This window comes from Pogona vitticeps, chromosome 2, assembly GCF_051106095.1.
Source record: "Pogona vitticeps strain Pit_001003342236 chromosome 2, PviZW2.1, whole genome shotgun sequence".
NCBI lineage: Eukaryota > Metazoa > Chordata > Lepidosauria > Squamata > Agamidae > Pogona > Pogona vitticeps.
The window spans coordinates 89,314,373-89,341,615 of NC_135784.1; the positions used below are offsets into that span (position 1 = coordinate 89,314,373).

Below are 27,243 nucleotides of genomic sequence, written 5' to 3' on the forward strand. Positions count from 1 at the left end.
GTGGGGAAAAAAGAATATACGGGCTGGGGTATGGCTATTGCTTTCAGCAGTATGAAGAAATTCAGGAGGATTACCTCGGCCTGCAACAAACGGGGGGTGGGAGGGTTGCGAAGCCCTCTGTAAAAAGCGCTGCCCACACAGGTGCACGCGTTCCTTCCGGGGTGTGCGTGTTTTTGTTTGTGTGTGTGTGTGTGTGTGTGTGTGTGTGTGTGTGTCTCCATTGTGACGCGGTTGGCTCCCGCGGTCACCATGGCGACGCCTGGCAACAGGCCTCAGGGCAGGAAAAGCGGGAGGTACGTGGGAAGAGGCTGGCAATCGCCGCTTCTGGAGCCCGGGGGGGGGTGGCGCGAGGCTGGCTGGAAGCGGGCGGGGTCCGACGCAAGCGCGTGCACCTTCGGGGGGGGAGGGGGCGGGGGAAGGAGCAGAGAACGTTTGCAAACCGACGTTTGTAGGCAACAAACGGGCGGTCACAGAGGGAAGGCGGTGAGCTCACAATTCCCCACAACAATCCCACTCTTCGGGGCGGGCTGCAGCATGGAAAAGGGGGCGCAGGGGGAAACCCCCCGAGAGCAGCACCGCCTCCTGCAGCCCACGGCTTGGCCGCCCACCCCCCGCATGGACCACCTCCTCGTGCACCCTCTGCCGGACCAGGGAGCCAGGGACTCGCACCTTCTCTGCTTTCCCCCCAAACAAGGCCCGCAGCCTCCCCGCTTGCACCCCCTGCCCCCCAAACAGAATGCCCTGCGCAGGGAGCAGAAACTGCAGCCCCCGCCGGGTGAGGGAGCTGCTTGTAAAGTAGCCCAGCCGGCCCCCTCGGAGGACCCAGTGGGCGCCCCCCAGCAGGGGCTCGGCGTGGAATCTGGGAGTTGTGGGAAGCCCGAAGAGCAGGAGGGGGAAAAGGTTCAGCCCCGGGGGTTGAAAGTGAAAGCCGAGGACCGGGAACAAGAGAGCCAGTTGGCCTTCTCCAGCAGTAGCAAAAAAAGGAGAGGCGAGCACAGAGCTGTGGCCAGTCGCCGAGCAGGGAAAGAGGAGTGCAGCAGCAGCAGTAGCAATGCCAAGGAAGTGGGGGAAACCAAAGGGAGGAAAGCAGAAGAGCCGGAGGAGATCAAGAAAGAGGCACAACTGAATGGAAACAGTGATGCCAGAGACCTGGGGTCTGGAAAAGAGGGCGCCATCAAAACAGAACTGGTGGAATCTCTCCAAGAGGACTGCAAAGGGAAGGAGGAGGTGGGGTCCAAGTCTCACCCAGCATCCAGTAGCCCCGCTCATGTCAACAAAGATCCTAACTTGCCTCAGCTGCTTGGGACTCAGCATCCTCAAGAGCTGAAGATTCCTGTTACACTCCATCCTGTCCCTCCCGGGGCTAGGATCCAGTTTCAGGGACCATCTCCACCTGAGCTCATAAGAGTGACTAAAGTGCCAATGGGACAAGTACCCCTTAAAATGCAGTCCCTGCTGGAGCCGTCTGTGAAAATTGAAACTAAAGATGTGCCTCTCACAGTGCTACCCTCAGATGCAGGTATTAGATAGGAATAGAATCAGGTTTTACCGCGTTGGCCATTGGTTGTTATTGCATATATAAATACATGTGGGGCAGAACTCTACATACACATTTAGCTATACATTTGCTGTATGTTCTTAAGCTTTGCTTAAGTGGAGAATATAGTCCACAATAGTTTATGCAGTTAACACTTGTAATAAAATCTGTCTGGCTGTTGCAGATCCAAGGCAAAGGTTACAAATGAAACAAAATCCCAATTTTAAAATGATTTTTGCTTGGGCCTCCTATTGTAGCTAGAAGTGCACCACTGTATTCTCTCTCTCTGGTTTGGATTGAGGTGTAAAAATTAATTGTTTCTCTCAAATGATATAGGACAGAAATGGCAAAGAACGTTATGGCACTTTGTAACATACTGTAGCAGCATCTTTCAGGACCTAGAGCTTCCTTTGCTAGTCCATGCATCCTCATTCATAAATCTTTGAGGGTTTAATACAGTATATTTATTGCACTTCTGTTTGCATAGTCTCCCAAGGAACTTGAGAAAATGCACACGCATCTATCCCTTTCCACACAGTCTTGCCTTCCCTCAGCAAAAATGTGAGATGAATTAAAGGGAGTGATTCACCCAGTGAAATTTGCTGATGAGCATTGATTAAATCAGTGGTTCCCAACCTTGGGTCCCCAGATGTTCTTGAACTACAACTCCCAGAAATCCTGGCCAGCTAATGATGAAGCCTTCTGTATGTTCTTAGTTCAAGGACATCTGGGGAACCAAGGTTGGGAACCACTAGATTAAATTAATCATTAGAATCCCAGTCTTCCTTTCTGGAAATCCAGCATTCTAATTCTGGGATTGTCAGAACGCAGCCTTCTAGATGTTGGACTGCAACCCTCAGCAACCGTAGCCAGTGATAATGGTAGTTGGCATATGCAGTCCAGCAAGATCTTTGCTCAGCCATGTTTTCTAACTCAACACCACACTGCTCTAGATTCTTTGTCTTTCATAATATCAGAATAGTGAAGTTGGAAGGGGCCTATAAGGACATCAAGTCCAACCCCCGCTTGATGCAGGAATACAAATCAAAAGATATCTGCCAGTTGGTTCTCTTAAGTTTCTCTTGAATGCCTCCAGTGTTGAAGCACTCATCACCTCTTGAGGTAATTGGTTCCACTGTCTCTAACGTCTCTAACAAAGTTTTTGTGATATTCATTAGAAGTCTGACTTCCTGTAACTTGAGCCCTTTGTTCCATGTACTGTACTCTGAGATGATCGAGAACAGATCTTGCCCCTCCTCTGTTTGACAGCCTTTCCAATTATTTGAAAAGTGATATATTACTCCTCTGTCTTCTTTTCTCAAGGCTAAACATGCCCAGTTCTTTCAGCATTTCTTCATAGGGCTTGGTTTCCAGCCCTCTGATCACCTTTGTTGCCCTTCTCTGAACTTGTTCCAATTTGTCAGCATCCTTTTTGAAGTGTGGTGTCCAGAATTGCACATAATACTCAAGGCCTAACCAGTACTGAATGGAGGGGAACTAGCACCTCACAGGATTTGAAAAACTATACTTCCATATGCCTAAAATAGCATATGCTTTTTTTAAAGCCATGCCACACTGTTGGCTTATATTCAGCTTACAATCTACAACAATTCCAAGATCCTTCTCGCTTGTAGTTTTGCTGAGCCAGTTATACCCCATCTGGTAACTGCGTTGGGTTTACTTTTCTGAGGTGCAGTGCTTTGCACTTATCCCTGTTGAGTTTCATTCTATTGTTTTCAGCCCAGCACTCCAGCCTATCAAGATCATTTTGAATTTTGTTTCTGTCTTCACCTAATTTTGTGCCATCCAAAAATTTGACAAGCGTTCCCTAGACTCCCGCATCCAAGTCATTAATATAAATGTTGAAGAACACCCTAGGGACGTGGTGGTGCTGCGGGCTAAACCGCAGAAGCCTGTGCTGCAGGGTCAGAAGACCAGCAGTTGTAAGTTCGAATCCACGCAACGGAATGAGCACCCGTCGCCTGTCCCAGCTCCCGCCAACCTAGCAGTTCGAAAGCATGCAAATGCGAGTTAGATAAATAGGGACCACCTCGGTGGGAAGGTAAACAGCGTTCCGTGTCTAAATCACACTGGCCATGTGACCACGGAAAGATTGTCTTCGGACAAACGCTGGCTCTATGGCTTGAAGAGCCGGATGAGGGCCGCCCCCTAGAGTCGGACACGACTGGACAAAAATTGTCAAGGGGAACCTTTACCTTTACCTGAAAAACACCAGACCCAGGACTGAGCCTTGGGGTACCCCACTTGTTACCTCCTCCCAGTTGGAGAAGGAGCCATTAATCATCACCCTTTGAGTACTATTCTCTAGCCAATTGTGTATCCACCTAACACTTGATCTATCCATCCCACACCTTGTTAGCTTGCTAATCAGGATATCATGTGGCATTTTGTCAAAAGCTTTGCTAAAATCAAGATACTGTATACTACATCTACAGCATTCCCTCTATCAAGGAGGTTACCCAATCAAAAAATGAGATCAGATTAGTCTGGCAGGATTTGTTCTTGACAAATCCATGTTGGCTTTTAATTATTACTGCATTGTTTTCTAGGTGCTTGCATAGTGACTGCTTTATAATTTGTTCCGGAGTTTTCCCTGGGATTGACCTCAGGCTGACTGGCCTATAGTTCCCAGATTCCTCTTTCTTCCCCTTTTTGAAGAAAGGGACAACATTAGCCATCCTCCAATCATCTAGCACTTCACCCATTTCCCATGATTTCAAGAAAATACACTAATGGACAGTGGTTCTGAGAGTTCTTTGGCCAGTTTCTTCAGTAGTCTTGGATGCAGTTCGTCTGGGCCTGGAGATTTGAATTCGTTCAAGCTGGTAAGGTATTCCTTGACTATTTGTTTATCAGTCTCCAGCTGCAAATCTGTCCCCTCCATCTGCACTTCACATTTATCTAGAGGTTCATAGTTTGTCCTATGGGAAAAGGCTGAGCTAAAATAGGGATTAGGCACCTCTGCCGTTTCTTTGTCATCTGTTATCATTTTTCCATCTCCATTGAGTAGTTGTGCCACTGTTTCTTTCTTTTTTTTTCCTTTTGGTCTTTGGCTTTGGACATACCTGAAGAATGTTTTTTTATTGCTTTTTGTGTGTTTATCTCGTCTCAACTCATTCTCAGCTTTTGCTCTCCTAATGCTGTCCCTGCGTTTCCTTGCTACTTGTCTGTACTCTTCCTTGGTGACCTGGCCTTCTTACCACTTCCTATACATGTTTTGTTTTGTTTTCAGATCCTTCCTGAGCTTTTGTGAAGCCACACTGGCCTTTTTTTTTTTTTTTTGCTACATCCCACCTTTTTTCCTTTTGTTATTGTTTGTAGTTGTGGTTTTAGAATTTTTTTTTATGAAACTCCCACCCTTCTTGGACTCTTTTTCTTGTTAGGATCTCCTGCCATGGAAATTTACTCATCCTTGTTTTGAGATTATTAAAATTGGCTTTTTAAAAATCTAGCATATGTATGTGGCTGCATTCTGCTTTGGTTTCCTTTGAAATCAAGAATTCTAGTAGAACATGGTCACTTTCACCCAGAGTTCCTCTTACTGCCACTTCCTCCACCAAGTTGTCTCTATTGGTTAAAATCAAGTCAAGGATAGCTAGCTCTCTAGTTTCTTTATCCACTTTTTGTAGGAAAAAATTGTCAGTCACACAAGCCAGGAATTTCTTGAAAGGACCATACTTTGCAGAATTTGCCTCCCAACAAATATCCGGATACAGTGATTGAAATCTCCCATCATTACTACATTGTGTTTCTTTGACATCCTTGCAATTTGTTTTTCAAAAGTTTCATCCTCTTCCTCTCCTTGATTGGGCGGCCGGTAGAACACTCCAACTACTATGTTCTTTTTTTTGGGGGGGTGGTGGACGGAGCGACTGAACAACCCTCTGTTCAGCAGGGATTGAATCCCTGTTCAGCCATGGAAACTTGCTGGGGGAGTAGAACTGATAAAGCCACTCCTTGAATATCAAACTTACGTTGAAAGCCCTGTTAGGATCTCTACAAGTCAATTCCAACTTGACAACACATAACAACAACAAGATGCATTATACATAATCATTCTTTCTTTGTGGTTATTATGTAGTATATTTTACAGAGTAGTAGGAAATATTGGCACCGTGAATTGTTAAATTCTAATTCTGAATGCTTCAACTTAGGAAAAAGAAGCAAACTTGAAATCACATATGCCCTCTTAATTAATTTGTTTAATATTGTACTACAGTAATTTGTTTAATATTGTACTATTTCCAAAAATGAATGAAAGCTGGTTGATTTTATTAAGAGTAAAATAAACTTGATTAGGAAACAACTTTACCTAAAATCATTGCAATCTTAGTAAATATTTTAAATGCAAATCCATTCCTTTACATTCTTGTAAAAAAAACCAAAGTTATTCACAGAATTCCTACTGAAGTGTACTTCAGATCTGAGAAGTAATGAAGTACTAAGGATGCAGTACTGATCTCTGACCAGAACTGGGATAGTTATATTGAGGTGAAATAAGAAAAAAATAAATTGCAAAAGTAAATACTTAATAATGGGTGATTTTAACCACCCACAGATTGGATGGATAAGTGGAAATATACATTGAGGTCATGAAAGACACAATAGTATAGGGCGGGAGGAATCACATTTCCAGAGGGACCCTTATTAGTTGTAAGTGTTTAGCATATCCATGCCAGAATCAGCAGGGAGGGAAGACAGTATTTGAATTAATCCCAGACTGCTTGGAGATGTTATTGGCTGAAAGGCAGCTCAGTGAGAAATCATCAGTGTATAATAGCAGTGCTAAGAATCAATCCACTGAATTGGATCAGATCTGTCTTCTGTGTATATGGTGTTGGCTATTGTACTTGGCTATTATCTTTCGGTTACACAGAAAAATGAGGAGAAATCTATCCAGTCTCATCTCCTCCTCTGGAAAAGAAAAACATTCATTTTGGACACTTCGTGGTTAAAGGGAACAAACCTTTTACAGTGGACCCTCTACTTAAGGAATTAATCCGTATTGGAATGGTGGCTGCAAGTCGAAAAGTCTGTAGGTCGAATCTCCATTGACCTACAGTGCATTGAAAACCGATTAATCCCATAACCAGTGGTTTTTATTCTATTTTTGTACCATTTTGGTTTTTTTCTGGTCTGTAAGTCGATTCTCTGGCTGCAAGTCGAATCTAAATTTTGCAGCCAGAGAAGTCTGTAAGTCAAGCCGTCTGTAAGTCGAGCCGTCTGTAAGTCGAGGGTCCACTGTACAAGTACACAATGTGCTTCTGTCCTTTCTTTTTGTATAGTGTGAGGCTGCCTTTTCACATGGTGGTCTGTGGGGAGCAGAGGATGGAGGAGACAGGAAAGGTGTCTCCTGGCAAAGGAGCAACAGGAGGGAAGGGGAGGTTTCAAGTACTGTGAGGCGTCCTTATACTTAGGTTAGTAGTAGGTGCAGTGCATACTCCCCACAGATAACCAGTTTTAAAGGAGAAGCATGCAAGGTTGCATTTTTCCTGTGTGCAGAAAGGTTATAATCCAACGAAGAAATCCTAATAGGAGAGGTGGTGATTTTCCCGTCCCTGAAACTCCCAATACTCCCCTAAAATTCTGCTCTCCAGTAGCTGGATTTTCTGGAGCAAGGTGAGTACAGTGCTGGTTATTGCGGGAGAAGGGGGAAATTGGCAAAAATAGCTCTCCCTTCCCTCTTCATCAGCAGAAATGTTGTGAGCAGAATTCCATTCTGTGAATCCTGCCTCTGGGGAAAGCAAACCCTGCATCCATTGTAATGCATTGTCAAGGGACTTAAAGTGGCAAGAATTAGTGTGGGGTCATAAGTAAAATAGTTGTACAGTATATTCTTAGGTTGCAATCCAGCATACTCTGGGAATTAAGCCTAATGGAACTCTGTTAGTTGCCTATCAAAATTTTAGAATTTGAAGGTGCACAATAGAACAGACACAATGTTCTTAGAGATGGGACATAAAAAACTGTGCACTTTAATGTAGAAAAAAGATGACAGTTTATGGTCATCTGCATCTAGTAAGAGAAGAAATAAGAAATAATAGAAAAATGCAGGAAGGTTACTAAAAATGGAAGGTAGATGTCAGCTGAACGAGCCTCCCTTAAAAATCCACATACAGTCGTGGCCAAAAATATTGGCACCCTTACAATTCTGTCAGAAATGCAACCCTTCTCTCAGAAGATTGTTGCAGTTGCAAATGTTTTGGTACTCACATGTTCATTTCTTTGATTTCTGTTGGAACAACATGAAAAACAGAAGAAAAGTCAAATCCAATACAATCCCACACAAAAACCCAAAAATGTGCTGGCCAAAAATATTGGCACCCTTAACTTAATATTTGGTAGCACCCCCTTTGGAAAAAATAACTGAAGTCAATTGCTTTGTGTAACCATGAATGAGTTTCTTACACCTCTCTACTGGAATATTGGACCACTCTTCTGTTGCGAACTGTTCCAGGGCCTTCAGATTTGAAGGATGCCTTCTCCCATCTGCTGTTTGGAGATCTCTCCACAGGTGTTCTATGGGATTCAGACCTGGACTCATTGCTGGCCATGTCAGAACTCTCCAGCACTTTGTTTGTAACCATTTCTGAGTGCTTTTTGAAATCTGTTTCGGGTCATTGTCCTGCTGGAAGACCCATGACCTCTGATGGAGATGCAGTTTTCCAACACTGGCCACTATGTTGTGCCTCAAAATTCTTTGGTAATCATCAGATTTCTTGATACCGTTCACACAGTCAAGGCATCAGTGCAGAAGCAGCAAAGCAACCTCAAAACATCTTTGAACCTCCACCATGTTTGACCGTAGGGACCTGTGTTCTTTTCTTTGAATGTCTCATTTCTTTTTCTGTAAACAATGCCATGATGACCTTGACCAAAAACTCTACTTTTGTCTCATCTGTCCACAGTACGTTCTCCCAGAAAGATTGTGGTTTTGTCACATAAGTTTTGGCATACTCCAGTCTTGCTTTTTTATGCCTTTGTGTCAGCAGTGGTGTCCTCCTGGGTCTCCTCCTTTTCATTCAGATGGCAACAGATAGCGCGAGCTGACACTGTTGCACCCTGTGTCTGCAGATCAGCTTGAATTTGTTGGGAAGTTAATCTGGGTTCTGTCTCCACCATTCAAGCAACCCTTCGTTGTAATTTTTCAGTCATTTTTGCTCTCCCATCCACGTCCAGGGAGGCCCAGTGCCATAGGCTGTAAACTTCTTGATGATATTGTACACAGTGGACACAGGAACATTAAGATCTCTGGAGATGTAGCCTTGAAATTGTCAATGTTTTTCCACCATTTTTTCTCTCAAATCCACAGACAACTTTTTACACTTCATTCTTTTCTCCATGCTCAGTGTCAGACACAACACAAAGGTTGAGTCAACTTTTCTCCATCTTAACTGGTTGCAAGTGTGATTACTGTATTGCCCATACCTCTTACTTGTGACAGGTGTGTCTAAATACAAATTAAAAGAGCATCACATGCTTGAAAAGCAATTATTTCTTACAATTTAGACAGGGTGCCAATAATTTTGGCCAGTTCATTTTTGGGTTTCTATGTGGGATTGTACCAGATCTGACTTTTTTTCTCTGTTTTTTGTGTTCTTCCAATGCAAACCAAAGAAATGAACATGTGAGTACCAAAACATTTGCAACTGCAACAATTTTCTGAGAGAAAGGCTGCATTTTCTGACAGAATTACAAGGGTGCCAATATTTTTGGCCATGGCTGTATGACCCAGGGTAATTAGAATATAAATTCCACTCAAGAAACAGGTCCACTGATTTTCATTAATACATGCTGCAAATTGAGACAGGGTGTGAAACTGTGATCAAGAAAGAACCTAGGATTGAACTAAGCAGATGAGTTTTTTTAAATGAGTAGGGTTACTAGGGCCAAAAAAATGTGTGGCTTTAAAAGTAACTTTCACTTTCTCTTGTATAAATGAATACGTAGTTGCTTTTTAATCCTCCTAGAGGAGAAATAAAGTAGGGTTTATGGAAAAATCAGTTGCCTTACAGCAAAATGTGTCTGTCTTCATTCTCTATAATCAAGTGTCTTGCCTTCACTAGCAGAGATTACCAGAGATATGTATTGTTTCTGTGTGTGCAGAGCACAGAGACACATTTTTCAGTTCTGTTTGTAGATTTTGCTATCTGCATTATTACATTCACAATACACTTTTTGCTAGTGCAGAATCCTGTGTTTAAAACATCTGTGTGATTAGTGTGGAAAGAGAGCTTCAAATCTGTATGTATTACACCTAATTAGAAATGTAATTAACTAAATTTTTCTGATGAAATTATATTAAGTTCTGAAATTGCTTCTAAAATAAACCTTAGTGTATTGAAACTCTGTTTCTTATACTGTGGTAAAGATGTTGTCCTAAAGAAATAGATTGTAATTGACACAATTAGCAGTGTATTATTTTGCCTGACTTCTGTTAATTCCATTGTGACTTCATGTTTCTCACCATTGGCACCCATTTTCCCCCTATTATATTGGTGTCTGTGTTTGTGCATTGTCTTATTATTCTTATATAAAATTCACTAACGAGCTCTTAAGATAATGTCTTGTGTGTAACATACAGATGTACGTTTTTGTGTGTAACATCTACCTGCACATTTCCAAAATCAGCATCTTTTGTAATGTTATTCATGTGAAGGAAAACCTTGAAAATTGCAAAAACATATTGGATTGTACATGTGGGATCAAATTTCCAAGGGCAGAAGGGCTCAGCTCATGGGAGGAGTATGAATTCCACCTGAAAATTGGGGTAGTACCCCTTTGCATCACTGCTCCATTCATCAAGGTTCCTTCCAATTGTAGCGTTTTCATGGAGCTGCAGAGGCTGCTTTAGGAAGAAGGGGCAGAGAAGCCTCCTCTGACATGTATCTAAATCAGAATCCAAGCCAGTGGATCCAAAAAGCACATAACCAGATCTCACATTTGTCTGTTAATTTTGTTTTCAAAGCTGTACTGTATTAAGGAATAAGCACCATTGAATACAGTGGGGCATACTTTCAGGTAATTAGAAGTTTGTACCTAATGAGCCATATGGCAGTTTCTGGAGCCAGTTTACACAGGAAAATATGGAGCAGAAAGGCCATTGGCCCCTTCTCCCTTAATAGTGCAGTCCTATTCTAATGGATTGGATGGATTGTATTTGCCTTTTAAAACATACAAAGAGACAAGACAGCTAATCACTGCCCTCTAACATTTTGTGGAAGTAAGGACAAAGAGGCTTCCACTAGTCTAGAGAGTATTTGACATTTTTATTTTGAATTGCTGGCATATACAGTACCCCATGACACATTGCCAACTGCTTAGGAAGTTTCATTTGAAAAATGGGTTGTCAAGTAGTATGAGTTGTTCAAACTGAACAATTAAAATCACCTGCAGCCTCACAGAACTAGCTTCATAGTTATTTGGTTTCTGCTGTTTCTGTAGTTTGTATTGGAAGTAATGAGCCACATTGTTATTAGAAAACATACTACACAATACAGAGATACTTTGCATACACCGTTTGGATGACCCAAGATAGTGTTACTTATGTTGCCTACCCTTTCAACTTTATGTATTTATTGCAGGGATACCAGATACTCCGTTTAGCAAAGATAGAGATGGCCATGTCAAGCGTCCTATGAATGCATTTATGGTATGGGCAAGAATTCATCGGCCAGCTTTAGCCAAAGCTAATCCTGCTGCCAATAATGCAGAGATAAGTGTACAGCTTGGATTGGAGTGGAACAAACTCACAGAAGAGCAAAAGAAACCCTATTATGATGAAGCTCAGAAAATTAAAGAAAAACACAGAGAAGAATTTCCTGGTACAAATACAGTAGATAGTTTACATGTTTCTCAGTACTGTACCTGATTGGCTTGATAGAATGCTTTATGTAATCCCAAAGTAGGGTAATAAGTTGAAATAGGATGGTCAAGTAGATTCATTTGACAAGTAGAGTATTGAACAAAAAGTGCAAGATATCAGTATGAAAGCACAATGAGACAAATTTTGTTAAATAATCTATTTTACCATTCTCTATCTATCCCACTGTGTAGTGATTTTTTAAAAAATGTGGCAGTGCTGTAGAAGGAGCAGTTTCAAGGACTTGTACTATATAAGCTCATTTATTTCTATAGTCTGAATTCTACACCTTCTACAGGGTAAATAGAAAACTATAGAATTACTTAAAGCCAAAAATCATCTGCAGTCATTAACTGAGTACAAGAACAGCTTAATTTGAATAAATGATTCTATAAGCACATAGACTTTAAGCTGCAGCTACCTGGTCACCTGGGAAATTCTAGTAAAATCAAAATAATTGAATGAATGCAGCTATATACATAGATTGGTGCAACTATACGCAGTTAGTATTGGGAATGGTTCCCTCACCAATTCAAGTGAGATATATTCAGGATTGTGGATTTAAGACTTGAATGGGGTATTTGTTTTGCAACTATGCATTTCCACTAATGTTTATTAATGGGCTAAATATGGGAAAAATTAATTTTAGTTAATAGAAACCATGTTTAAACATAAACATTTTCTCTGTAATGTACCTCAGGAAAACTATTTACTGCTGCTAATATTTCTGATCTTAAATGTATGTCATCTTTTCTCACATTCTTCCTTTTGTTTAGTTGGACCTGTATAAATTCCCAAATGTTGCATGAGATGAGACTTCGTTTCAAGCAACATTGTTCCTTTTTTTCTTCCTAACTGTGTGGTCGTTCAGATGTGATCCAGATGGTATCCTCCAACCCTCCAGATGGTATCCTCCAGCTCTCCAACCTTTCCAGGGAAGGGAATTCTGTCCAGCAGTGGTGTCTGTTCTGCTGGCAGAAGTAACCTCTGACAGTTAACCCAATGTAACCACCAGAGAATGCATGCTTGTGTTTTCTATACATTTAAACAACTTGCAGCTTGCAAAGCCAAATTCTAGACATTTCACACAAAGAGAATGAATAACACAGATATTACTTGATACATTTTTTAAAAGGGAAATATATAGGCACTAGGGGGGAACCCTTCCCTGATAGACTGTTCAGTATTAGCAGAAGTAACAGTAGCTCATTAAAACATTGGAAGTCAGGAACAATGTCATATTTGCAAACATTTTGCAGTCATAAAAGGAAGCAGGCATACAGCAGCAGATATCCATCAGGAAGAAGACATTTTAAGGAATGATGCCTTCCCTTCTGTTAGAGCCTGCAGCCTTCCTAAATGTACTACATTCATAATGGCTTTTCATTTTGCAAATAACGGCTTGATGTTTAGCCTCTCATTTCTGCCAAGAAAATTTCTGTCAATGTTATAACTGCCTTCCTTTGCATTGCAATTAATATTTTATCAATATTAATAGCAGAAAGGATATATATTTTCTTAAGCATAAAAACAATTGCATATTGTTTTTCGATTATATTCTTTTATATTCCCACAGGTTGGGTTTATCAACCACGGCCTGGCAAAAGGAAACGGTTCCCACTGACAGTCTCCACTGTATTCTCGGGCACTACTCAGAATATAATTGCTACAAGCCCTATGACAGCCTCCACCGTCTTTACTGGGACAACACAGAATATTATTACTACAAATCCAACAACTATTTACCCTTTCCGTTCACCCACATACTCTGTGGTTATACCAAGCATACAGAACAGCATTGGACACCCAGTCTGTGAGTTCATTCCAATAGTTTATGTGAGTTCTTTAAATGATAGACACTACAAGAGCCCAATGTTTACAAAATGCTTATTGCACATATATAAGGATGTTTAAAGCACCTATCAGTTATTGCAAGTAGAAGCAGCAACTCATTAGCAAAGCCTTCTTAGACAATGAATTTAGTGGTAAAATGGAGCAGTGCTTTTGCAATTGACTACTTATTTAAGATGATGATGATGATGATGATGATGATGATGATGATGATGATAGTGTACAGAATCCTTAAGCACCTTCAAAGCAAAGTTTGGTTCTTATTATCAGTAAAATTATCGTCAGGTTTGAGGAGAGAAGGAAGTTCAAGGATCTTCTCTCTCTGCCACTGTATCCGTGGCTGACATCATGCAGAGCAAAGGAAAGGAACAGTTCTGATTTATTATTTTCGCTACATTTACCTCCTGATGACTCATCACAAAACAAAGCAAGTTACTTTGCAATACATGGGAAAACCTTGTATTATTTATTTATTTATTTTATTTTATCTTATTTTATTTTATATCCCACCTATCTGGTCGGTTAAGATCATTCTAGGTGGCTATTACAACAAACAGATGTCTTTCGGTGCTTGGGAAAGCATCTTGTCTACTGTTCAGCCTGATTCAAGCACCTCCAGCCGACCCAGTTCTGCTCACCCTTCACTTTTCCTGTTGGGAAATATACACTGGAAGCAGAGGCTTCAGGTACTGCCACTTGGACCCCCATTGGTCTTTTGAGGTGGCATCTCCTAACAGAGGTTGTCTTCCTTCCCCCTTGCCTTTCCTGGCAGAAAAAGTGAGGAAGGAACAAAGACTTGACAATTACCATTCCAGGGCAGTTCTGAGGCAGTGGCTCCTGGCTGAGTTAGATTCCCTGTTCCCCCAACCTTTTCTGAGGGTTGGGGCTTTAGAGAATTGGGGGTGAAAGATGCTGGGAAGGGTGGTAGATGGGGAGGGCTTCATAGGCCTCATTGTCCAATGGTCTGTAGGCAGCTTGCTGCTGTGCTGTTGTGAAGTATGGAATTCACCAAAGGAAGAAAGAAGGAGATACCCAATCTCCACTTGGTAATTTTTCTTATCAAGTGTGCAATGCCAGTCTGATGGTTGTTGTTTTGTTATGTATCGTCAAGTCATCTCTGACTCATGGCAACACTATGAATGAGTGCTCTTTAAAAATTTCCTGTCCTCAGCTGCCCTGCTCAGCTGTTGCAAACTCAGGCCTGTGGTATCTTTTAGGGAGTCAGTTGATCTCAAATTTGGTCTTCTTCTTTTCCTGTTTACCTTCCACCTTTCCCAGCACTGTATTTTCCAGAAAATCCAGCTTTCTCATGATGTGCCCAAAGTAGGACAGTAGGATGTGGTGAAGTTCTCTGTAAGTTCCATTGATTCAGTGGGCTTACTCTAGTTGTGACTTATTACTGAGTCGCAGCCACTATTTTCCATCTATAACAGTGGTTTTAACACTGCACGTTTGTTATAATTTACAGACGGTTTTGACATGAGTAGTCAAAACTTGCCAGTCAGCTGTAGGCATTGCAGCTTAGCACGTATTCACTATTCCATTTGCTTGGTTTTTACCAGCAGCTTAGATACTTCAAGTAATGCTACTTTGTCAGTGATATTTAAAACCTTTTAAAATAGAAAATACTGCTTAATCAAAAGAATATTGTAGTATTATACTATAATGGAATATATTTACACTTATATATGGATTTTTTTAAAAAAACAACAACTACATTTCAGTCACTACCATTTTTAACAAGGTAGCCGATGCTGTTAGCCAAAAAGAGCTAATTCTTTAAATAGTCTTATAGGAGTTTAGCACTCTACTCATATGCTACAATACTTTTTGTTGTTTTCAAAAATCATTTTAAAATACCTTTTTGTATCTCTCATACTAGCCATCTGGCTGATGGTGAATGGAAAGGGATACAGCACTATGGCACTTTTCAAACTGTGTTGCAACTTTTATTACACTTTTCTATTAATACTATGCCTGGAAAATGCTTTAACAACACTTTAAAAAAAATTAAATAAAATTGTGACACCTCCCACAAAGGTTACACTACATTTATGTTGAGCTGTGACAGGTTCACCCGCCTGATATGTCACTGGTGATGTCAAATTCACACCACTGTAAAAATATAGAAAAGTAGCACTAAGGGCATATGGAGACCAAAGCAAAAGCAAAGCGTGCTGCTTATATACCGCCCCATAGTGCTTCAATCACTCTCCGGGCGGTCTACAATTTAATTATACAGGCTACACATTGTCCCCCCAGCAAGCTGGGTACTCATTTTACCGACCTCGGAAGGATAGAAGGCTGAGTCAACCTTGAGCCGCTACCTGGGATTGAACCCCAGGTCGGGTCGTGAGCACAGTTTTGGCTGTAGTACAGCGATTTAACCACTGCGCCACGAAGTGCAGTGGATGATAATATACAATTTCATATGTGAGTGAATCAGTAGTGGTTATACAATAAGTCCTCATCTGGAAGGAACCTTTGTTATGAAAGAGTTAAATGGGGCACAGGGGAGTCAGACAGAATATTGATTTAATATTATGATATTTTGCAGGTAAGGGCCTAAGAGACTTGCCAACAAACTTCTGAGAAATCTGTGGCTCACATGATCAGAGTTCATATTTTGCATATTGGACTGTTAGAATGTATATGTTAGAATGGGACAGATAAACTGAGGATATATTACATAAAGATGGATTCTTTAAAATACTAAATACTCACTATTGCTCTAAGATGGTTTTTGAAACAGCATGTGTATAGAGGTTTTATGCTGGCATGTATAGGAGTTAATTGAAAACTACCCTGTTTCCCAGAAAATAAGCCCTAACCTTAAATTAAGCCCTAGTATGATTTTTCAGGATGCTCGTAATATAAGCCCTACCCCAAAAATAAGCCCCAGTTAAGTGAAACCCTGCCCTCCACCATTGTACAGCAACCAGAAGCAGATGATGTGACTGCATTTGAATAAATGTTGATTGTTGTACACGGAAAAAAAATCCCCTGGAAATAAGTCCTAATGTGTTTTTGGAGCAAAAAATAATACAAGATCCTGTCTTATTTTCAGGGAAACATGATATATTTGGAGTTGTTGATACCGATATTTTTAAAGGCAGAAGAAATTTGAGCTGTTCAACTTAAAGAATTATGAAGGATTATACTTACTTTATATGGAATTTTTAAAATTTATTATTCAGGTATAATCATGTGTACATAGTTATAAAGTACTCTTTGAATGTAGCCATACAAAAATTCAGTTCAAAGTCATGTGCAAAACATACTACCAATATCAAAAACATAAAATAAGGTTTTATTATGTTGTGATATAATGTAGATTTGCAAACTAATTTTAGAAAACTATGTTTTTCCCAAGAGAAATAAAATAAATGTTATTTTTAAAATACTGTTAGTGGGGAATTCTTATTTATGACTGATGATTTCTCTTCTCGAAAGGTGAAGCACCTTCTACTATCCAGCTGCCAGCTCCTTCTCCTCAGCATCCAGGCCCTATTACGCTGTTCCAGCCAAATGTAGGAAGCACAACACCATTGGCAACACCAGGTGGAAACCTACCAATTCACCCAGTCCTTCAGCCTCAACGTTTTGCTGCACCTTCTCCAACAGAAGCTCACCATGTTTCTTCAGGAACAAATTGCTCTGTAAAGAGACCTACTCAGATTTCCATTGAGACTGCAAGCAGGAACCCGAATAATACGAGCACCACACACTCGAGATACAGTGTGTCAAGCAGTCAAACACCTAAGGACTACTCAGGTGTTTCTCCTTGTTCTAGAAATGGACCCATTCCCCAAGCACCACCTATCCCCCATCCACACGTTTATCAGCCTCCTCCCATCAGTCATCCAGCCACCTTGTTTGGAGCTCCTCCTCGATTTTCATTTCATCATCCTTACTTTTTACCTGGACCCCATTATTTCCCATCAAGGTAATACAACTATTTACATGCACTCTAAAGTAAAGGTACCTAGCTACCCTATTTCCCTGAAAATAAGACCTAACCTGAAAAGAAGCCCTAGTATGATTTTTCAGGATGCTTCTAATATAAGCCCTACTCCCAAAATAAGCCCCAGTTAAGTGAAACCCTGCCCTCCACCATTGTGCAGCAATCATAAGAAGATAACATAACTGTATTTGAATATATTTACAGTAGTTTGCTGTACATTAAAAAAATCCCCTGAAAATAAGCCCTAATGCATTTTTGGAGCAAAAAATAATATAAGACCCTGTCTTATTTTTGGGGAAGCACGGTACTTAGGCAACCACCATCTGCAGACTTTTACCAATCAAAGAGTGACAACATCTAGCGTGGAGTTCCATACAGTCTTTCTTTCTGACCCCTTCTGATTCCTCTTATTACTATACTCCTTATTTCATTCTCCACTAAAACTATTTTTGCTGGAACTGTTTCTACCAAACTTTGTAGAGAGCAAAGGACTTTCTAAGGATTTCTTAGAAAACCTTATTCACTCTTTTAAATCTGTTTTTCTTCTTCATGGCCTCTGTGAATCACACCCTGGGTATTCTGCGCATGCGTGGAGCCTCGTTGGAAGATTCTAGAGCTTCTGCGGTAACAAACCCACTAGTGTATACCCCTCCCCCTCTGTATATGTACCTTGGCACCAGGACTCTCCCTTCAGTTTCTTTCAACTGCCACGTTGAGAGCCTCGTATTCGTTGCTTCTGTGAATCTAAAAGCAAAAGAGAATTTAATCTTGACTCCTTTTAATTTTCTTTAAACCTTTATACTGTATTTATTTAAAAAACAGATTTCTTTTGTTCTGGCCTCAGGGCCAAATGCCCCCTCCATTTTTCCTTATTTTATCCATATTTCATTGCCTCCTTGGGCCTATTTAAACATTGCGTGTTCTGTGACAATAAGATTCCACTTTTGGATGGCCACACTTTGTTCTGTCTTGGTGAGGCTCACCAAACCTCCTTGTGCCCTCACTGTAAGAACTTCAGGTGCGGAGATCTCCGCAGCCGCCTTTCTCGGCTTAAGCTTTGGCTTTGGGAACAATCCCTTCAACCTGCAAAAGTTATGGCTCAGCCTGCTTGTAAAACCACCTCATAAGCTAAGCTAACTCAATTCTGTTACATCCCTCTGCCAGTGCATATTATCACACCTCCATCACAAATCCTGCAGGACAAGATACTGACCCTACTTTTCAAGGACACCATAGAACCAGTATACCAAACTGACAGGGTTTCTCTCTCTCGTTATTTCACTGTCCCTAAATGGGACAGAGGTCTGCATCCCATTCTTGACCTCAGAGACCTAAATCGTGACATCATTACCACCAAATTTCATCTGGAAACCCTCAAATCCGTCCTTCCCCTGCTTCGGAAAAACTACTGGTTTGCAGTCATAGAATTAACAGATGCTTACTTCCATGTATCCGTCCATCCCTCTCACAGGCCTTACCTCTGCTTCCAGCTCAGAACTCAAGCCTACCAATTCAAAAGACTCCCATTTGGACTCGCAGCAGCTCCCAAAGTCTTCACCAAATGCATGGCACCTGTGGCAGCTTACCTCAGACTTCACAAGATCCACATCTTTCTATACATTGACGACTGGCTCCTTGTAGCTCCCTCCGGTTGCAGGTCACAATGAGACATCCACTTTACACTGTCTCTTCTTCACGATCTTGGCCTTACTGTAAATATACAAAAGTCCAAGCTACAGCCCACAAAGGTTGTTCAATACATAGAGGCACTCATAGACTCTGTGCATGCCTGAGCATTCCTTCCAACAGACAAGTGATACAACCTGATGTCCTTGCTTCACGCCTTCACACCTCATGCGCTTATATCTGCACAGTTCAAGGTGTCTTAGGTACTATGGCATCCATGACATCTGTAGTGCAACACCAGTGCCTCAAAATAGGATTGCTCCAGGCATGAATCCTTGCCCTCTTCAACCCACTAACAGACCCTCCTCACACTCTGTTAAGGGTCACTCCAGAACTCGCCGCCCAACTTTCTTGGTGGTGCTTTACCCAAAATCTTACAATGGGACAACCTTTCCAACAACCACATCCTCAGATATAAGTCACTACCAACGCAAGCCTCACAGGTTGGAGTGCTCACTGCAAATCCCTAAAACTTCATGCCCAGTGGTCAGTAGGGATTAATTGCTCCACATCAACCAACTAGAGCTGTTAGCAGTGATAAAAGCATGCGAGGTTTTCAGAGACTATCTTGCAGGCAAGATGGTGCAAATCACTATCGACAACACTATGGCAATGTATTATATTCTCAAGGAAGGAGCACCCACTCTCCAAGCCTCCTGTATCTCGCAGTTGACCTCTGGGAATGGTGTCTGTCACATCATATCTGCCTCACAGCATTACACATAGCCGGCCAAGACAACAACCTGGCAGATCTCAGTCGCAAGGAATCCCAAGCTCACAAATGGGAGCTAGACCAGTCTGCCTTTCTCCTTCTCTGCAAACTCTGGGGCATGCCCACCATCGATCTCTTTGCCTCCTGGACAAATCGGAAGTGCAAACATTAGTGCTCCCGTGCAGGAGTCGGAAGCACTCACATGGAGATGCATTCATAGGCTGGTGGCCCAGGACCCTTGCTTACTGGTTCCCACCATTTTCACTTCACCACAGAGTAGTAGTCTGGCTGCAACAGGACAAACCTGATACCTCCATGGTGCCCGTGACAGCCCTGGTTCCTGGTTCTACACAATCTGTCATCAGACATCCACCATCTGCCCTGCCTGCCTCACCTGCTCACACAAAACAAAACTCATATTCTCCACCTGGACCTCCCTACTCTGCACCTGGCAGTGTGGAGGATTCTACCTCCCTGATGAATGTCCTCCATCAGGCAAAGAAACCCTAAACTAGGAGAGCTTATCTGTACAAGTGGAAAAAATTCCAGTCCTTTACTGAAGCCTCTACCTTACCTTCAGTTAATACCTCTTTCTCCACCGTCCTTCATTTTCTGCTTCATCTCAAAGCCAAGGGCCTTTCCCTTTCTTCCTTGAGGGTTTTCCTCTCTGCAATCATTTCCTATCAACCACCGAACTCCCCAGCAGCTCAGAGCCCCTACTCTGAAGTGTTTCCTGAAGGGCTTATCACACATGTATCCATATGTGTGTCCACCTTCACCTCAACAGTCTTTAACAATAGTCCTGCAGCAACTCACCAAGGCCCCATTTGAGCTGTTAGCTTTGGTTGATATTAGACTTACTTACCTTCAAGCATTCCTCATTGCTATCAAATCCGCTCGTTGTGCCAGTGAACTTGTAGCCTTGCGTCATGATTATCCTTATCTCCAGTTTTATCCAGATAAGGTCAAATTGTTTGTAAATATTTCTTTTCTCCCCAAGGTTGTTTCCCAGTTTCATATGTCCCAACCGTTGGTTCTCCCATCCTTTTTTTATCTCCATCTACTGCTCAAGAAAGAATCCTCCATACTCTGGATGTCAGATGGGCCCTAGCATTTTATTTAGCCTGCACACAACCCTTCCAACATTCAGCTTGACTTTTTGTCAGCTCCCAGCTCCCTACAAAGGGTTTGCAGGTTGACATCACAAAGAATCTCCAAATGGGTTGTTCCTACCATCCACCTGGCATACCAGTTTGCTCGCAGTCCAGCTCCTCAGGTGATTTGCCCTCACTCCATCAGGGCAGTGTCAGCTTCCACAGCGTTTCTTCACGGCATTTCTCTTCTGGACATCTGCACCTCTGCCACCTGATCACAGCCATCCACATTCATCGAGCACCATAGATTAGATGTTTGGCAAAAATCTGATGTGACCTTTGGACGTGCTATGCTAACTTCTACCTTGGCGTGACACCCTCCTCTGGGTAAGACAGCTTGTTAGTCACCCAGGGTGTGTTTCACAGAGGCCACGAAGAAGAACGACAGGTTACTCACTTGTAATTGTAGTTATTCTAGTGGACCTCTGTGAATCACACATCCCGACCCAACCTCCCCACTGTCACACCATGCAGCTCTAATATGCGGCGATTGACATAACTGAAGGGAGAGCCCTGGCACCAAGGTACATATACAGAGAGGGAGGGGTCTACACTAATGTATTTCTTTTGCTACCGCAGAAGCTCTAGAATCTTCTGACAAGGCTCCGGCAGGCGCAGAATACTCTGGGTGTTAATCACAGAGGTCTACTCTAAGAACTACTGTTACAGGTGAGTAACCTGTTGTTTTCTTGACCTTGTTTTTATACTTTTTTCCTCATCCCACCTTTTTCCTTGAAGATAAGTTTCTCTTCTGTCTTTGAGCACTTCTGTGTCTCCTTGGCTACTGCGTACAAGGTCTCAAAGGCCTACAGGATGAGCATCATAAAAAGGAACGGATTAAAATTTAGGAAGGAGTCGATTGGGATGAGGAACATTTGGCCCTGTAGATGTTGAAACTGTAGCTCCCTTCAGTCTTAAGCAACATAGTCAGTAGATTCTAAAACATCTGGAGTCTACATGCTTTTTCTCAGGGGAGTAGATTAACCTGATCTAGTCAGCTGCACCATCTTCCCAAGAAAGGATTATCAGACTGTTTGGGAGCATTTGTTGCAGTATTGCAGTGCAATCTTTGTGGGACTGTCATACAAGACTGATGCAGCTGATCCAAAACATGGCTTACTAGCGGTTAACTCAAATGGCCCATAGGAAACCTAATACCCTTGCATAACAATAATTTTAATGAGTATGAGTAAGGTTTCAAGTGCAGTTTGATGTTTTGGTTTTTAGTTTTAAGGCCTTAGAAAGTCACAGAGTATTTTCTTATTGAATTCATGCCTTGGCTTTCAACACATCACCCTGAAGACAGCTTGGAACCCTATGGATACCAAAAATCATGAATATTCACACACTAGTTCTGGTAATGCATGTGAAAATAATTTTTTCCTTTTAACGTGCTCTCTCTCTCTCTCTCTCTCTCTCTCTCTCTCTCTCTCTCTCTCCCCCCCCCCTCTCTCTCTCTCTCTCTCTCTATCTATCTATCTATCTATCTATCTATCTATCTATCTATCTATCTATCTATCTATCTATCTATCTATCTATCTATCTATCTATCTATCTATCTATCTATCTATGGGATGTGGTGGCGCTGTGGGCTAAACCGCAGAAGCCTGTGCTGCAGGGTCAGAAGACCAGCAGTCCTAAGATCGAATCAATGCGACGGAGTGAGTGCCCGTCGCTTGTCCCAGCTCCTGCCAACCTAGCCGTTCGAAAGCATGCAAATGCAAGTAGATAAATAGGAACCACCTCGGTGGGAAGGTAACAGTGTTCCGTGTCTAAGTCGCACTGGCCATGTAACCATGGAAGTTTGTCTTCGGACAAAACGCTGGCTCTGTGGCTTGGAAACGGGGATGAGCACCGCCCCCTAGAGTCGAACACGACTGGACAAAAATTGTCAAGGGGAACCTTTACCTTTGATAGAGAGAGAGAGAGAGAGAGAGAGAGAGAGCATGATAAAAGGAAAAAACTCAGAAAAAATTATTTTTCACATGCATCACCAGAACTAGCCACTAGAGGGTATCAGAAACTGCTATGTACCATATTTTCTGTATATAAGATGCCGCCATGTATAAGACGCCTCCCCCCACGCCTAACCCAACATTTCTTTCATTTCAAGAAAGTGGAGGTGGAAGGCAGAGATCAAAGTGCTTTGATTCCTGCTTTCCCCCTTCACTTTCTTGTGAGGAAAGTGCTTTCCCCCTGCACTTTTGTTGCAAAAAGTATAGGGGAAAATCAGCTTTTTGCAAATAAAGTGCCTGGGGAAAGCACAAATCACTTTCTCCCTCCACTTTCTTTGCAAAATGTGGAAGGGGAAAGCCCCCCCCCCTTCCGTGTATAAAACAACCCTCAATTTTCCTCTAATTGTTTTAGGGAAAAGTGTTGTTTTATACATGGAAAAATATGATATTATTCACTAACAAGTGTAAATAGCACAGTCTCTGGCTCTCTCTAGTGACTGGTTCTGGTAATACAGATAAGTGAATCAGTGGATACTGATCCCTTGGGTAAGCGGGCCCACTGTATCATTAAAATAATGTTTTTAAATGCCACTAAAAACAAAAAAGACACCACTCAGTTACTATTTTGTCACCAAATGAATATGTCTTCGAATCCACAGTTTGGATACGGCCATACTGAACGTACCCTGTCCAGTAGTCTGAGATAGTGGGCTCTGTCCAATGGTGAAGAAAATGGAGATGTATCAAGAACTAGGATCTTGTTGATCAACAGATTTGTGTGGAAGAAGAGTTCCTTTAAGTCAGTGGGAGGCAGATTTTAGCTTGTGGGTCCTACTGTTATTTTTACTAGAACCCCAAGGCGCATTGTACCAGTTAGGATCTCATGCAGAAGAAATACATTTAGAATTAAAAGAATTATGAGTACAGTAGGACTCCTTAAAGGACAAAAACAACCCCTTGAACTGAGCACAAGGAACAAGAGGAATGCCAATTCAGATCTGTTGAACAGAATAATGTGTTTATGAACAATATGCTTATTGTTTGTTGTGGTACTCACATTGGTGGACTGTGTCTGTGTGGACTGACCTCTTTTGGAATTTTCTTTTGGAATCTTTGAGACTGAGAGCTGAAATCTCATTTGTTCAAGAAAGCTCTTGCTTCTGCAGCTTCAACAGCAACTATCTAATCCTATCTCAGGGCCCACAGTGGTGTCAGTAGGCCTTTTTTGGGCACATTATTGGATATGAAATCTGAAAAGAGGGACCATCAGCCTTACAGTCTCAGCCATACGCTGCTAGAACATACTGATGTTTCAGCTCTGGTCAATACTCATTTGGGGGACATGCCAGTATAGAGTCATCATTTTCCTACTGATCTTTTGGAATGATCTTCTGTGCTCTCCTCTTTGGCACCTGTGCTTAAATGACAAGATCTGTTGTGTTGTCTGAAATGTATAAAGAGAGAGAAGAAGTATTGAAACATGCACTACAAGACAGGAGATGGAACCAGCAGTCAAAAGCTCTTCGTCTCAAGGATTCCAGAAGGGGTAGCTCTGTGCAGGTGCAGCCCATCAGTATGAATGCACAGAACCACTCAAAGAACAGAAGTTACAGGAAGCAACCTCTTTTGATCAACAATCTGATCATGAGTATTTTGTGGTAGCTGGTATTCTTCCATATGCATCTCCTTAGACACAGGCTGAAATCTAGTAGTAAGTTGTAACTAAAGTAGGCCTGTTGAATTACTGAAACTTAAAAAGGTGTTGTCTCACCAAATTCCCACTGATTCAGTATGCCTACTCTAGTTGTAACTTACTACTGGATCTTAGCCATAAGAGTTTTATGATACCTTAAACTCAAAAACATTCTTATGATGTAAGCTTGTAGGTCAAAATCGTCTTCAAAGTTCCAGAAGACTTGTTGTCACTTTTTGCTTGAACTAAGGTTACTTCTAGATATGGCGTGGGGGTGGGGAGGGGTGAAATTATCCTGCCTCATTTCTTGAATTTGGGGGGTGGTGGGACAGATTATGTCATCTTCTACTCATAGCTCTGCCATGTTTTTCTACTGCTTTGTGTGTGTCTTTGTCTGTGTCTCTGAGCCCATGCCCGCCAGAAAGCTTGTTAAAGATTAAAGAAGCTGGACAACATAACACTAGAAACCCTCTGTCTGGAAGCACCATAACATGGCTGATGATTCTCTGAAACTGGGATTGTGACACCAGTTTGGTCTACAGAGACTAGACTGGGGGCTATGAGGACACAGGGGTTTATAAATGTTGATGCTCCTCTTGAGGAATAATCCCTCTAAGGAGGTTCTTCGGATACATTCCCTAATCTTGTGCGTTTATTTTAGATACATCTTATTTCTTATTTCTTTTAGTTAGATTGAGGTTGCTGTTGACACATTAATTTACTGAAAATGTCTGTTTTGATTATTTTATTGTGTACTAGTTGTGAGCTACCCTAGGGATATGGTAATGCTGAAAAGTTCTGTGATTAATTAAATTGGTTAGGAAATATGTGGAGAGGTAATTAATGAATAGTTAAGACTGTTTTTTTTTAAAGTAAGCTGTGCTTCTCAAACATCAGTTAAATCCTTCATGTAATATCTCTTTGTCTGTCGCAGCACATGTCCATACAGCCGACCTCCATTTGGCTATGGAAACTTCCCCAGCTCCATGCCTGAATGCCTTGGCTTTTATGAAGACCAGTATCAAAAGCATGAAGCTATGTTTTCAGCTTTGAACAGAGACTATCCTTTTCGGGAGTATCCTGATGAGCACACGCATAGCGAAGATTCCCATAGCTGTGAAAGCTTGGAAGGGGCATCCTATTACAGCAGCCAAAGTCAGACTGAGGAGGAATACTTAAACCCAATGCCACAGCTGGACATTGGAGCTCTTGAGAATGTTTTTACCGCAACCCCATCCACCCCCTCTAGTGTACAGCAAGTCAATGTGACTGATAGTGATGATGAAGAAGAAGGAAAGGTGTTAAGAGATTTATGAATTTTAAAACCAAATGACAGTAAACCTAGCATATTTTAAAAACAAAATAAAACATGTTGGTCCTGTAACACCATGTTAGTGAGTGTGGTCAAAAAATATATTATAAATATAGGTTATTTACATTTTTTTCAATGTACAGGAAATTTTCCTGGATCATCACAGGAATTATACTTTATTAATATGTAATTGCTCTGGTCAAAACTGTGCAATTTGTTTGTTTGTTGTTTCTGCACCGCCTCTAAGCTGAATACTAGTGGGAAATACTTCATGAGCACCTTCATGCACCTTATTGATTCTACACCGATCCGGCATAGCTGGCCATCCTGCACCAGCTAAACACAAAATTTATTCAACTGCAGGGTTGTGCAAAAGAGGGATGACAATTCATAGAGTCAGTGTACAGCTCAATATGTATTATGTAAAGTGCTATACCAGAGCAATAGATACATACAGAAATTGTACACCAGAATCTAAGCTTGTTCTACTCCTGTCCTAATCCTATTGATAAGTGGTACTAGGATCCTATAAGAGGCTGACTTTGCTTTCCTAACTTCAGACTAGTATGTATTCCTGGGTGATATGATGGGGATTCTTTCTACATATTTATTGAAGAAAGAAATTATTCCGTTTTTATATTTCTTTTTTGTGCACAGAAAACACACATTTTGTTCCTCTTCAGATAGGATAAAGTCTTCAGGATTTTAAAATTTCATTGTTGGTCAAAATAGTCAGTTTTTAAACAAAACAGTGTACAGTTTGTTTCAGAATCTAATCTATATTTATACTGAAAATTGTTATATAATGTTTTAAGTCTACAACCTTTTTATGGTATTTCTCAGCCAGAGGATGTCATATTTGAAATCCATATAAATGGGACTGTTCATGTTTTTTAGGATAAGTAATGGTGAATCTAGCAGTATGTTTTATACAAGCGTGCTATGATTCTGTTTCAGACTATAATTAATTTCTCAGACATTTTAAATTGAGTATTTGGAAAAGAGTTGTAAATGTAGATAAATTACTAAACAATTTGTTCATGTTAACAAACATATTTTCCAATTTTTTCTTTAGATTATTATTTTTTTAAGGGGAGGTCCTGGTCATGCATTTGTTTCATTTTTGTTATATTACAATAAAATCATACAAACCGTATGTGGTTAGCTCTGTATATTGTGAAAAATTATTAACTAACAAGTTAGCATCTTGCTTGTATCCCTGTATTTAAGTGAAAATATGGTGCCCGATTTTAATTTTTCTGTGTTGATATTAACTGCAAAGAATGAAAATGTATAGTACATTTTCAGCCTTGCCATCCTGAACATATCTGTGTTGCATACATTTTTTTAAGCTGAACAACCTTGTATGGGAGGCTATCAAGTAGGCTATATATCTCCAGAAAACGAGATGATTCTGCCAGCCAGAGTTGACAATATTAAGCTAAATGGACCATTCATCATATGCTGTGTAAGAGCCTCCTCTGTTCCCAAGACTT

General features: G+C 41.3%; 1 protein-coding gene across 1 annotated transcript; it reads left to right on the plus strand.

Moving 5' to 3' along the window:
• The first annotated feature begins 193 nt into the window (after nt 1-193).
• On the plus strand, nt 194-26,903 carry SOX30 (SRY-box transcription factor 30). Its single transcript, XM_020791364.3, has 5 exons — nt 194-1,519; nt 11,143-11,382; nt 12,997-13,233; nt 16,725-17,217; nt 25,370-26,903. Exons 1-5 carry the CDS (start codon nt 250-252, stop codon nt 25,749-25,751), a joined length of 2,622 nt encoding a protein of 873 aa, XP_020647023.3. The 5' UTR covers nt 194-249; the 3' UTR covers nt 25,752-26,903.
• The last annotated feature ends 340 nt before the right edge of the window (nt 26,904-27,243 follow it).